Source organism: Hypomesus transpacificus, chromosome 3 (genome assembly GCF_021917145.1).
Source record: "Hypomesus transpacificus isolate Combined female chromosome 3, fHypTra1, whole genome shotgun sequence".
In the NCBI taxonomy this organism is placed as follows: domain Eukaryota; kingdom Metazoa; phylum Chordata; class Actinopteri; order Osmeriformes; family Osmeridae; genus Hypomesus; species Hypomesus transpacificus.
The window spans coordinates 10,279,911-10,293,669 of NC_061062.1; the positions used below are offsets into that span (position 1 = coordinate 10,279,911).

General features: G+C 44.1%; 2 protein-coding genes across 2 annotated transcripts; both read right to left on the reverse strand.

The window, feature by feature from the left end:
- Positions 1-3,350: 3,350 nt before the first annotated feature.
- fam98b (family with sequence similarity 98 member B) lies at positions 3,351-6,647 on the reverse strand. Its single transcript, XM_047015672.1, has 8 exons — positions 6,470-6,647; positions 6,082-6,230; positions 5,868-5,996; positions 5,583-5,764; positions 5,252-5,332; positions 4,699-4,815; positions 4,184-4,351; positions 3,351-3,849 (listed from the first exon to the last, which is right to left on the reverse strand). Exons 1-8 carry the CDS (start codon positions 6,505-6,507, stop codon positions 3,640-3,642), a joined length of 1,074 nt encoding a protein of 357 aa, XP_046871628.1. The 5' UTR covers positions 6,508-6,647; the 3' UTR covers positions 3,351-3,639.
- Positions 6,648-8,175: 1,528 nt separating this feature from the next.
- On the reverse strand, positions 8,176-12,110 carry spred1 (sprouty related EVH1 domain containing 1; the record flags this gene model as incomplete). The annotated part of the gene is made up of 2 exons (XM_047051915.1): positions 8,176-11,758; positions 11,937-12,110. Coding segments are annotated over 2 exons (879 nt in total), but the record flags the coding sequence as incomplete, so codon positions are not given.
- Positions 12,111-13,759: the final 1,649 nt, after the last annotated feature.

Genomic DNA, 13,759 nt, shown 5'->3' on the forward strand with positions numbered 1-13,759 from the left:
GCTACGTGCAATGCTTCGTATGTAATGTGACGCACGTCTCAAACCCATTCTTCATGTGATCGACTGGCAGTAATGCAATGTGTCAGCCACAGTCGGCCCGGTTCTCAAATGGCAACACTTTCCCAGCGCCTTCTTACGAAGAGGCCAAACTAAAATAAACACCTGTGCAGCACTGCATACCAGTCAGCAGCCAAGATTAAATCGAGACAAGGCCAGTGAAAGATACTGGAAAAAATGTAGGAGCTACATACGAAACATCTGAAACTCGTCAATCCCGTGCATGTTTACCGTCATGGTGTTTGTGGCGTATTTAACTGACCAGTATGCTCATTACTAGTGTGAAGTGGTATGTTTCAGGGCTTTACCACCATACAATTTATAGTCTGTGATAGGGTCGTGGCAGATATGGCAACACTGTTCGTGGCTACAGTGCATGCCTGCCTCGTTCTCACCAAGGTGAGAGCTTCAGCCACGTTGTGCGATAGAGACACATCCTGTTGTTAAACGACCAAGTTCCCTTAAGAGGATGTTAGTTGTTGAATGGTGTGTGAGGGTTGTAACTATACATATTATTGAACACTGCTTCACAATAAAATAAAAGGACAAAAAAAGAAGAAAACAAGCAGCCCAGCTCTTGGAGATGTTTGCTTATAGGTTTATCCACCAGCTAATTATTTGATTCAACGCACCTAAAGCTGGATTGGTTGGGATGACACCTAGCTCTCTGGGGCGTCCCTGGCCTAAATGATTCTATAGGGCCCATAAGTGCAATGTTAGATGCGTTATATAATTCTTACTAATAGCCTAACATTGCATGTCTGACCTGACCGAGTAGTCTTTGTTTTTGTTTCACTTAAATGTGTTGGACCTGACAATTTCTTACTTCATGTAATTAATCACAATCCTGGAATCGTGTAGACGTTCACTGAACAGCTCTGGCCAAGGGGTTCGAAGGCCCCCTTTTTGAACGTAGGCGGCAGGCCAATACAATTTCGAGTCCGTTATACTTTGATTTCTTTTTTTTTTTTATTCTTTTAATCAGATTATGCGAGTCATAAAGTAAAATTACTACATAATAGTATTTTAGTGAGTGACACATTTGGCAAAATCTGTCACGGTGTACCCTATTTAAAATGATCAGCTCTAAACTCGTTTGCAATTGTAAAATCTAATCCGACGAGCAAAGGTGGTAGTCCATTGCTCCGGTAGGCTACGTATCTGCTGATAACACATAGTTGACGGTTTGGCTTCAGGAAAACATGCGAGGGAATTAAGCCCTCTAGAATGAGATATCTATGCTTAGTGTGTTTATACTGCCACCCATTGGGCAATTGTGAAATAACATGGCACGTACACATTCCAACACCGAGACCGCAACATATATAACTGCATTTTAGCAATGTTTAATAACCACACTAAATGTCTCTGAAGTCACTGGCTTGGAAGAATGAATCAAGAGCTACTGTTTGCATGGTTAAATACGGAAACACTCAGAAGGACTAGTCAGCGGGGCAATTAGTTCAGTGGAGAGTGGCAGCCAAATAATTAATTGAGCAGTATGGCTCAATAAATTTTTTTACTGCCCTCTGGATTAACTCTGAACATTGAGGCCCGTGAACACCAGGACAGGCGCCGGGCAAACAGACAACCATCAGGCAGAAAGCCATCATGACGCCCAGGGCCAACATCCCTGCGTGGTGGACGAGCCCCGGTAACCCGATTAGATCTCTCAACGTCCTCAGCCAGGAATGAAAGCAATCACGAGAAGAGCCTTGTGTCACCTCAGTTTTTCTCTTTTCTCCGATGAGGGCGCTCGTTCCCACCAGTTCCTCGGCTAGAGAAGGGGCCTTTCTGCACTCAAAGAAACCGCCCAATGCATCTCCCACCCCCATTCCTTTTACGTTTTTGACGATGGCAATCTGACCCATCAGATCTTCCAGTTTCCCTTTACATGCCTGTTCGCAGGATAAGCACTCCGCAATGAACAACTGCAGCTCTTCGATTGCCAACTCTTTGTTTCTCATCTGTCGGTTTTCCTGACTGAAAGCATGTCTGGCCAGCTCAATCTGGTATTGTAGCGTGCTGACGCTACAGTTCATTTTCCGTATTTTGCAGTTGTCTTGTTTAATTTGTGTTTTGTCGAGAGATAGATCGGCTTTTAGGCTTTTAATCTCGCCCCTGAGGATCTCCCTCTGTTCTACTAGTTGTGACAGTTGCGCGTCCTGCCGCGCGACTGTCCTGCTCTGCTGCTCAAGTCCCGCACGCACGCACTTGATCTTCTCCTTCAGGGGTTCCGAGGGTTCCGAGTCCTCCCTTGAGTTCTTCAGGCGTCTGATTTGCTTCCTAAATTCCATGTTCTCTTTACGCAGAGCTTCCGTCTTCTCCTCGGCCAACTCCTCGGCCATTTGTAGCTCAGCATTCTCTTTTCTGTACAAGTTGTTCATGTAGATGAGTTCTGCTTTCTCTCTTGTGTCAGTCTTCATGTTATGTTTAATATACCGGCGAGAATTAGCGACGTCATCCATGGTGCCATATTTAACATTATTTGTCACGCTGGCATCTCCCTGGTCCTGCTGATAGTGAGAGCCCTGACTGTCCACTCGTCTTTGCGCGATGGTATTCTCTCCTGAAACGGCAGCGGATTTAGGATGTTGAGGGCGTCGGAGGCTGGTTGGAGCAGTGACAAGCTCTTGACCGTTGTCCTCCCACACGTCTCCCATTGTGTCCTTGGTAAAATCTTCCGTTAGTGGTGAAGGAGGTGCTGGCCTTGGATGTTCAAGTCCTTTCTGGGCACGGACGCTAAACATTTCTGTGCCGCATTTTTCACTCATTGTTAAACGGTTCACCAACTGTTAAACCTAGGAGGCTAGTGTGGGGTCAGGTTAAACTATTCTTATTCCATCTGTAACCGCAGTTGACAGATTGTGGGCCTATTCAGCTCGGTGGTCTTCAGCTATAAACGTTTCATTTGACTTGTGATTACAGACTCGGCCATTGTTGCGTAATAATAACTTGGGAGCAATAATAATGCACATGTGGAACCATCATGCTAACCAATACAGCCTATCATTGATTCACAGGGAGATTGTTTTAATTATTCACACTACTCCTTGCCTCCGGAAGAACATTACAGGGTAGCTGCACTCCTGGGGACTAGTTTGAGGATTCAGCCTGCGGACGGTCTTACAGCTTTGGTTCAAAGTTCAAACCTTTGCCATCTGCGTTTTCATGATCTATGATCAATCTTTTTTATGTTGCAATAACATATTGGTGTTATACTAAGATGTTGTGGTACAACCCGTGCCTGTTGCCGCCAATAAATAGGGTATTCCTACCGTCTGAGTACACAATGGAAACAAATTCATAACATTTAATTCTAGGATGGTGCCAACTTTGATCATAATTCATTTAATTAGAAACAATTGAATTAGAAAAAGATTGATTCACAGCAAAGTGGCTATTGTAAATATTCATATAATTTCATGTCATGCTGTAAGCCTATATTTCAATCACAACAGCAAAATAATAAAATATGTCTGAAAGACATTTACCAATTCAGTTCAGTTCATGATATGTCTGGCCATTCAAAACAAAAAAGTAAAAATCAAAGAGCAACAAGAGAGCACCAACAAATTTGAGTTAGTATTTGTAACGTCCACGCTTTCCTCCATGTCCACCCTGGTTTCCTCCTTGCCCCCACCCTCCCTTGCTCCCTCCCCAACCTCCTCCACCTCGACCGCCCCAGCCCCCTCCACCATCCTGCCTCTTCTGCCATGGAGGCATTTCGGGACGAGGGGCATTCATCTCAGAGGGCCGGCCTCCTCGGTCTGGAACTCTCCCCATCAGGATCTGTGGATGAGGGCGGAGAAACATGGAACAGCAGGACAAAATATAGACATCCTTATTGGACCTACCCTTCTACTCTCTAAATACAGGATGAGTCAGATCAACTACAGTGATACCCAAGCCAAATATTTGTATATTTTATAATAAGCCATCACTGTTATAAAATGGAGGCCTGATTTACGAAAAAATAAACGAACTTGAAATGAATACGATTTAAGCAGAAACACAATGCCAAGATCAAGAATGACATTTAACCGGACCACATCCCCCATCTCCATGCCAGAAGGCTGTCCCCAGGATGAGAAGTCCTAACGAGGTGTTCAGAGAGCAGCTCTACCTTGTTGACAGCGCAGGCTGTTCCCTCCCTGCTGGAGCCACTGCTGGTCTTCACCAAGTTACAGATGTCCTCCCGTGCAGCCAGCAGGTCCGCCATGCCCACCGACGGCAGCAGTGCCAGGGTGTGTCTCTTAGGCTGGTACGCTCGAGCCATGCTGTCCACCCGCTCCTGACAGAGCAGGCAGGGAGGGACACAGACACACACGTTTAACATCTGACATGTTCTGCTGTTTCTAACCATGTCTGAACGGACGGCTGAAGCAGGCATGGTCTGATGGCCCGCTCCTGGAGGGTCTACAGGGTTCCTGTAGATTTGCACTCCAACCCCAGTTGTAACAGACACAATTCAGTGTGTCAGACAGCTAATTAGTATTTTCAGGTATGCTGGATTAAGGTTGGACTTGGGACACAATGACAGCAGAGGGGACAAAAACTATCTGGATTGGCTTTTCTAAGGGGATGAAAGAAGAGGAAGAAAAAGCACAAGCTGGGATTAGGTTACAGGACTCCACCTGCCTTGGCTCTCTCAGACCATCCAAAGGATTGCACAGTCACATCCAGACGCTTGATCAGCATCCTCCGGCGACACTCGTACTCCGAGGACAGGGCCTTGTTGATGTCCTCCAGCCTCTCCTGTGGAGTCAGAGTAGAACACGTCTTTAAGTCGACTTGGAAACACGCACACCTTATCTGTGAAACAGACTGGAACAGAATGTAATGGTGCCCTTGAATATTGTGTACTTGTTGCTCTACAATGTAATTAATGCTCTAATATGAAAATCATTATGGACTTCAACGTCATTCTGCAACGTTTTTACAGACGGGTATGCTCCTCTAATACTACACAGTAAAATAACGTATTTTCCTTGCTGGACCGGAAAATACATCAAATTGCTGGAACTCTATCAAGCAGCCAGCTGCTCTGTCAGCAGACAGCAGGAGTGGACACACATTGTTGGAGCGGAAGGTAAAGGTCAGAAATTCATCATTGTTTCTGGAAACCCAAGCAAGTCTTTGCATCTCAATCTCATGACATCCCTATTTCAATGGTGTAGGGCATTCTGCTCACCCACTGTTCACTGCTGAGGGCAGGCTTCATAGCCGGCTCTCCTATGTGCTCCTTGGGAAGCTTTTGCAATACTGTGTTTATCTGGAGAAACAGACACAGATTAAAGTTCAACCCAAGAACAATCTGCAGTGTTTAAAGCCAGCAATACATGTCACAGTGTTAGCTGTGGTGTTATTCAAGTTCAAGTCCAGCTTATTTGTCATAAGCACGAGGTTAATTGGAATTCTTGCTTATGCATTACATTACATTTACATTTCATTTAGGCAATTACATTTTATGTCATAAAAACGGCGTCAGTCTTCAAAATGCTCTGTGTACTATTCCTACTCACCTTGTTCTCAATTTCGGAGAATAGCACTGCTGTGTCTGGTTCTCTTGGCTCTGGGATGTTTAGAGTTTCACAGATGGCCTGAAGGTGTTTCAGTTGTGGACTCCCTTCCTCATCATGCTCTTCATCTCTGGTGAGTCTGCTCCTCACTATCTGTGCAGCCTGCAGCTCGGAGCTCAGAAACACTGCATGACACACCACAATATACACAAAGGCAAAGCTGAGTTAAATTGTTGTAGACATAGTTGCCGTTTGACTGCATAAATCTGATCAAATGTTATAACTTACATAAAAGCGTCAGAGAGTCCTTCTTATTATGGAGACCACCTTGGAGGATCCCTGAGACCAGACTTTGATAGGGACAGTTCAACTCCTTCAGCAAACCACTGATTTCAAACTGCAGGCTATCCGAATCCTCTAATTGACAACGGATGTTACACATTTGTTTTATGTCCAAAAGCTGCTCGTGTAAATGGGGAGAGAATTGCCTTTTCTTGCTTACCTGGCGAAGACGAAATGACTTCTTCGAGGTTGCATAACGGTTTCAGTTGGAGAACTAGCCATCTACACAAGTTCACATACTTAGCAGACGCCAGTCCAGCTTCCGCTGCTTTAACCAGAGCCTCCTCCTCCAGCAGTGGTCCGTCATAGCTGTGACATTCAGTATTATGAATGAATGGGCACGACTCTGTATTGCTAGTTCTTGTGGTATTAGTAGTCATAAGGATATATTCATACATATGTACACCTCGTATTTTGACTAAATACCTCGCTAGCTGGCTTCCAATACCAATGCTTCTCCGTAAAGAATACATCGCTAAAAGCAATGTCCATGGCATGGGCTGGCAACATCGGCGTAACCTAGTTGCCATGTACGCTCGTCTACTTACCCTATTTGATCCAACACATCCAAAATATCACATTCCATTGGAGGAGGTGGCAAAGATCAGAACGGTGTTAAATTATTGGTCAATACGATCGTAAAACTTAACATTTTAACGAGTTACAGCAATACTGAACTGTGCATTGTGTGATGCTTTCTGCAACAGTTAGAATGCAACGGCAATGGCTTCCGTATAGAAACGAGGATTATTTCGGTTCCACCTCGTGTGTTACAACCAATACGTTCCGTCACAGTAGAGCCCGAACAACCACAAGATGTCGTCGTTTCATTTCAGCATTTGGATGTGAGATAAGTATTGAAACACAGTTGTCTCTATTCAGTATTGTATCGGTATACCAATTAGAAATGTACTAGACAAAAGTCCGTTATATTAAATATATAAAAATATACATGACTGATGATAATCTTGATATCAAGCGCACACACAAACACCCCTGTAGTGACACTAATAATTACACACAACACCACAGTAATAAAACTCACCATTTTATTATGATAATGTTATTTGATATGTCAAATTACAAGTGTATGATGTAACATAAAAACAGTTACAAACATATGTATGCATATTTACATTATATATTTATGAAAAGTAACAAGCTACATCTGTATAAAGAAAATACAACTATGACATGAGTTATTGAACTATAAATTTTACATCATATACTTGGTATTCTCAAACCATGATAGAAATACCTAGACGTATATAAACCAACACAACCAGAACAAGAGCTGTTAAGTCTTCAATGGAAACGATGAGGGGCATGAGGCACTTTTTGGAGGTTGTCAGGATGTGTGAAGTTGATGACACGAAGAAACTGAAAGAAAAGATGCATGAAAGGGAACGGGCAGTGTTTACAGAAGAATTAGAGTACCATTTATACTGCAATTTTCAAAAAACACAAATGTTTTCCACTATTTATAACTAATCACAAATGTTACATCATCAAGCGCTTTAAGATGAAAATAAGCCTACGTACATCATCAGTGCACCAAAAGCATCGGAGAAAAGTAACCACTTAACTGCTGTGAAAAGAAGTCATCTTTTTTTTTCTTTTAAACAATACACTGAAAAAACTTTTTTATATAGACATTTCTTTTCACCCAGACAAGTCAAGAATGTACATTGTATGCATTCCAAATATATGCACCATTTCCAAGATCAAAAGAGGATAAAAGACTAGCAGAAAAGTGGTTAAAACTGAAGTCTTATGTATCCAAGTTAACTGGCGGGTAAAAAATAAAATATAAATTAAATTAAGCAGACAGACAGGTTGCATATATAATACAGTACACGACAGCAAGTTGCACTGTGCTGGTTAATGCAGAATGAAATATGTTATTTCAATATCTCTCTAAACTTGTATAAATGTATACATTTTGCTTCTCAGCCAGCAAGTTTTAATCAAGTTCATCAAACCTTGGTTCAGCTTGCCTTGCACAGGGCAATCCAATTACAACAGGAGAAGATTACATAGAGATGGACCAACATGCATGCACACACATACGCACGCACCAGCAAGCGCACACACACATACACACTGTTCTATGCTGTCTGAGAACTAAGTATTGTTTTAACAGTTTTTCATAGATTCTCTCTCTCATACTCTCTCAACACAATAAAATTAGTGATTGTATCTAGCAGCTTTATATATCAAACTTTATTTTAAAATAAGTGGACTGTCACTACTGTACCGTTAGCCCTATCCTCCTTCCTCCGTACAAAACTAGAAAGAAACTATTAAAAGCTCAATAGTCATTTCCTTCACAAACGCCCTCTACTTTTCAATGTGAAATAATACTAAAAGGTGACCTATGTACATAATGCTGTCAATTGAAGCTACAGTATATACTGACAGCAGGGATAAATACAGCTGTATCTATTCATGTTCAAATGGGATTATGATCAGTATTTAAATATAGTGTTACTTATTTACACGCGTTTGGAATTTGCTGCTGTACCTGGGCTCATGTTACTGTACATCAGGGCTCTCAAGTTTCACGCATTCGCCGTGAGACTCACGCACTTCAATCATTTCTCATCAACCATTTCTCACGCAACACCTTTTATTTTTCACGCTGAGAAGTAAGGAAATACGTGTCCCGCTATATACAATTAATGGACAAGGCGCCGGCATAGTGAGGGAAGTTTTCCGTCAAGTTGATAGTTATCTCGAGTTATACAGAGTTAAATGCCACCTACCAGCCAATCAGAAATATCCCCCCCCCCCCCCGGTCTCCTCGATTTTTGTACCCAAATGTTGACAGGTATGGTAATCTCAGACCAAACTTTTGAAAAGAATTGAGAGCCCTGCTGTACATTGTCTACCTACCTTCCTACCTACCTACCTACCTACCTACCTACCTACCTACCTACCTGCCTTCCTAGCAAGCTAGCTAGCGTCAAAGTGTCCCAGTCACTGTCTATAGGGACTCTGGAAAGAGGTCTATGTGTTCCCTATGGTAAATATAGTTTGCATAGAAATTAATGAGGGTTGGTGCCACAGACCCGGCATATTAGAGCTGGAATTGGGAACAAGTGGTTTCCCCCTTCCCTCTCATCCAGCCAGGAGAACAGGCTGCATGTCACTTCCTGTTTTCCAGGTGTGGATGGAGGGAGGAGGGGATGCATATCTATGGGTACATTGCATGGCTTTAATTTGATAGAGCCCATAATTAGAAATGGTGATCGTTACTTGTAATTACTTTGAACAGGAATTGAATACCAATTCCGAAAAACACAGTCTTTGTGTTTGCACTTAAGTCATGAACAATACATTTTGTTGTTCCGGGAATATTAAACTGGGGTCCGACCAGGGCTAGCTATCTACCTATTATACCTCTGGAGAATATCTTGTCAGAATTGTCATGAGTCAATAAAAGATAGCCTAGTTAGAACACCATGTATATCTCCTTGCATGTCCATACAGAAACACCCACCCACAAAAGTACAAGTGTACATCCTGAAGAGACAGGGAAGACGATGCCTCCACTGACGCTCCACTGGGCTAGTGTGGCTCACCGTCAGACGGTGGACCCGGGGTGACCTTCTAAAATGACAGCAGGTTTTCATCTTCCATACCAATGCATAACACAGGACAGACAGACAGACAGACAGGACTTTTGGAATTTAGAGAGGGAGCTGGAACCAAAGCTTGGAGACCAGACCAGTGCTTTCAAAGTGGGCTTTTTCTTATATCACAATTTGTGTTTATCCGGTGATTTCGGATTGCAGACTGATTCTAAGACAGAGAATTATTTCCCCTCGAGAACTAGTCAAATTTAAGTGCCTCATTATTCTACAAAAGGGTTATATTGTACAAATCCCCGTATTCACCTATGTTGAACTAAAAACTTGCTGGTTGAGCAAAACTTCAGCTTTACGTTCAAAATGACAAGAAAATGAGCAGGAGCAAAAAAGGAAGAAAAAAGTGAAACAAAACAAAAACACCAGTTTAACCATGAAGCAAATGTGAAAAGTCAAGCTAATTGAATTCTGGTAAAGTACATGGACATATTGGTCTTAGGTACAGTAATCTAAGATGCATTCATGTTATTTGTTTTTAACGTGTTTTAGGGGATGGAGGATAGCAAATCTATCCCTGTCATTCCCTTCTGCTCATGGAATCGATCCCTTTATCACAGAATGTAATTAAACAGTCTAAATTGTGGTGCCAATACAAGAAACCATTCTAACGTCTAAGTGAATGTCAAAAGTTATGTCAGACTGTACCATCGCAAAATATAAGGTGTTATATACTTCTTTTTTTCTTTCATCATTCGATAAACAGCTAAAACGACACAGCGACATCTCTGAACTGTAAAAGTAGCTTATGGACGCTCAAGGAGTTAATGTACCATTAGAATAGAAGGTTACCTTTGAAGAAGGGTGGGGTGGGGGGGGGGGTACCATGTCTAGAGCACTTTCTCTGTCTAATCATTAACTGTCAGCAAATGCTTGAGTTGAGAAGGAAAGGCCACTGTTACCCAACTTCAAATACACAAAAAGCAAGAACATATCCCTTTTAGCATACTCAAACAGCAAGTACGTTTTTTCTTTTCTTTACGGACAATAGTTTTGTATTCTTTTTTAAATTTTAATTAATCGTGTCGTTTTCACTCCCTGTACAAAAGACGATACTCCTTCATAAAGTTACACATTACCTTTAGCAGAGTCTGACTTGGTGGCCTGGTTTCTGTATATGTACGAGTGTGAGCGTGTGTGTTTTGTACATGTGTCTGTGTGAGTGTGTTTAGTAATATCTCCAAGTCTGTTAATCGTGTCGCCTCTTCCTCCTCACGTTAAGCTCCTGAACTTAACACCTCCTGTGAGCCTAGCGAAGGCTGAGGGTTTGTCCTCCGTTGCTCGTGGCTACGGACGCAAACGCAAATCTCCCCGACGCCCCTCAGAGCTGGGATCAACAACATGTCAGCCCCGTCTGGAGAGGTAATTGACAAAAAAAGGATTGGCGGCTTCTTTTCTCTTCCGCTTTTATCCGCTTCCTGTGTTTAGCTAGCTGTGCCGGGGGCTTCACCTGGGAGGGTGGTGGTGTGGGCCCGCGTGCGGAGCTCACCCGGCGGCCTTGTGCTTGCCCCCGCAGCATCGGCACGCCTCCCCGCAGTGGTGGCAGGCGCGCAGCGGCAGGTAGCAGCACATGCAGGGAGCCATGAAGGACAGCGCCACCAGGGCCAGCCAGCGCAGGCAGAACTGTTCGTCGGCCGTGTCGCACGAGCACGGGTCCGAGAAGTCGCCCTCCGAGTCGGACATGCAGTGGTAGAGCATGCTCTCGGCGCACAGCATGCAGCTGACTTTGTAGATGCACTGCTTGATGGGGTCGGGCGCGTCCTGGCACTGGCCCCGGCGGTTGTCTTCGTGGTTGAACATTTCCCGGCAGTAGATGCAGCGCGAGCGCTCGCCGTCCTCCCGCCGCCGCCGTCCCTTCTTGGACTTGAGCAGCGGCGAGGGCTGGGTCTTGATGGAGGACGACGAGTCTTTGCCCAGCCCCAGCCCCAGGGTCGGGCCCATGCCCATGCCGGGGCCAGAGTGGGGCTCTCCACCAGGGCCCTCTGGGAAGAGGTACTCGCATTTCTTGCCGTCTAGTTTGTGGAAGGCGGTGGGGAAGTCTGGATCGTCTCTCTCCACATCCTGCTTCCACATGACCGGGTGACGGTAGTCCTCGTAGCCCCGGATGTGGACGTCCTTTCGGGGGTTGATCCGTACGATCTCCTCCTCGTCCATGTGGAAACTCACGTGGCGCGTCGACTTGAAGGACACCTGAAAGGACAAATAGAGAGAACGGCTTTCAAATGACAGACAAACGGAGAGACGCAAACTTCAGTCAAACCAATCAAAAGACAGTTCTGGAATGTTCTGTACCAGAAGGCAGAAGAATGTTCAGTATTCAACTCGTAGGGAATGTTTTTCTATCCCGGTAGCCATGCTCTGCACTGACCTGTGGGGGCAGGTAGCGTCGGTTGCTGGATGGGAAGTCATCGAAAGGCTGGGCGCGGACGTAGCAGCCTCGGAAGGGCTCGGTGGAGACTACCCCTCCGAGGGGCGAGAAGGGCTCCTTCAGGGGGGTGCGGACTGAGGGGGGCTCCTCACACACCTGGAACACAAACACCCACGGTTAGACACGTGACCGTCCGAGGGATTCATATCTATGTACTTTGACACATGACACCACACAACTTGGTTCCCAGTGATCTTAAACCAATTGAATTAAATGCATTTTAAATGCATTGTGTTAATGATGTCCTAAAGTAATTAGAAAAGTATATTATAGCTCTAGTTTGGAAGTCTCTGCCTATCCTGAGTCACTGGGTTGCATTTGCCAAGGCTGAAAACACACAGCTTCCTGATGTCGTAGCGTGTAGCTTTCTATCTGACCACCAGGTGGAGGCCTCAGCTCATCTCTGGTGGACCCAGGCTGTGAGGCGGATGACTCAAACCCCCCCTTCTGTTCAGAACTCTGAGTTCCTATCAGCTCTCTCTCTCTCTCTCTCTCTCTCTCCCATCCCCCTTCCTCTCCTCTCCCCCCTCTCTCTCATCTCTCCTTTCCTCTCCTCTCCTGACGTAGTCCTTTTGTTAAGAGGGAACACTCATCCCACTTATTCCCCTCTCAATACCACACACACACACACACACACACACACACACACACACACACACACACACACACACACACACACACACACACACACACACACACACTAAAGCCTACAACAAAGTACGAACACAACAGCAGAACACAACTAAATTGCTGTCAACCATCTCTCTAGGCTGGTGTCTGTCAGTTCATCTGCAGCAATATTAGCAACTTGTAGCACCATCAGAGAATCCAGTGCCTTTTGCATAGTAATAGCATATTATACATGTCTCAAAAGGCTTTGTGAGTGCATGTGTAAATGCGTCTGTAAGCTTGTCAGATAAATGAATAGTGGTCGACGGCAAGAGAACCTTGGTTTCCGCTGCCATGACAACACTACTGTTACAGTGGCGTTGCTGTCATGGCGACCTGAGAGCCACACACTTACGTCTGTGGATCTTTTTGTGTCCAACCTGATTTAGCCTGAGGTAGGCAGAGAGCAGGGAAAATCAATGCTATTAGTGAGAAAGACGAAAAACAGATCTGGAGCTTGCTGTGCTTCCTCCAGCTGTTTTGAATGGGCAGCATGTTATTCCTATTGACTAAACTGTTACTATTCAAATGTCAGTTACCCTCAGGATCAGGTTAATTTATTATTACAAACGTATTTTTGTTACCTGCTCTTCAGGAGTTACTGCTTCATAAATCAGTAACAATAGGTCTTGAACTCAGACATCTGGACTGACAAAAAAAAGAAATAATAGCCTGGCTAACCTTTGTGTGTGTTTGGTGGTGTGGGTGCTATTGACTAGAGAAAGAAAAGGATTCTGGGAGTTTAAGGACATGTGACTTGTTCACTGATCAATGATCAATGTCTGGCTGGTTATGGCTATAGAGGAACTGGACCAACATATAGCTACTCCATCACTGATGGAGGATGTAGACTGGTCTCTATCCTGGATCACCCTGACCTCTTCCAGTACCCCCACTTTCTCACCGACATATGGCTTCTCTCAGAAGACAACATGTTAAGTCAACTTTGCTCTGAAATGTTCAGTAATTGCACAATACATTTAATTTATTTTATACATGCACTTTTTACAGAGTAATAAATCATAATTCCACGATACAGAAAAAAGATTTAAACGATTACCATAATGTTAGCTACTTGACCGGCTGATGAGATT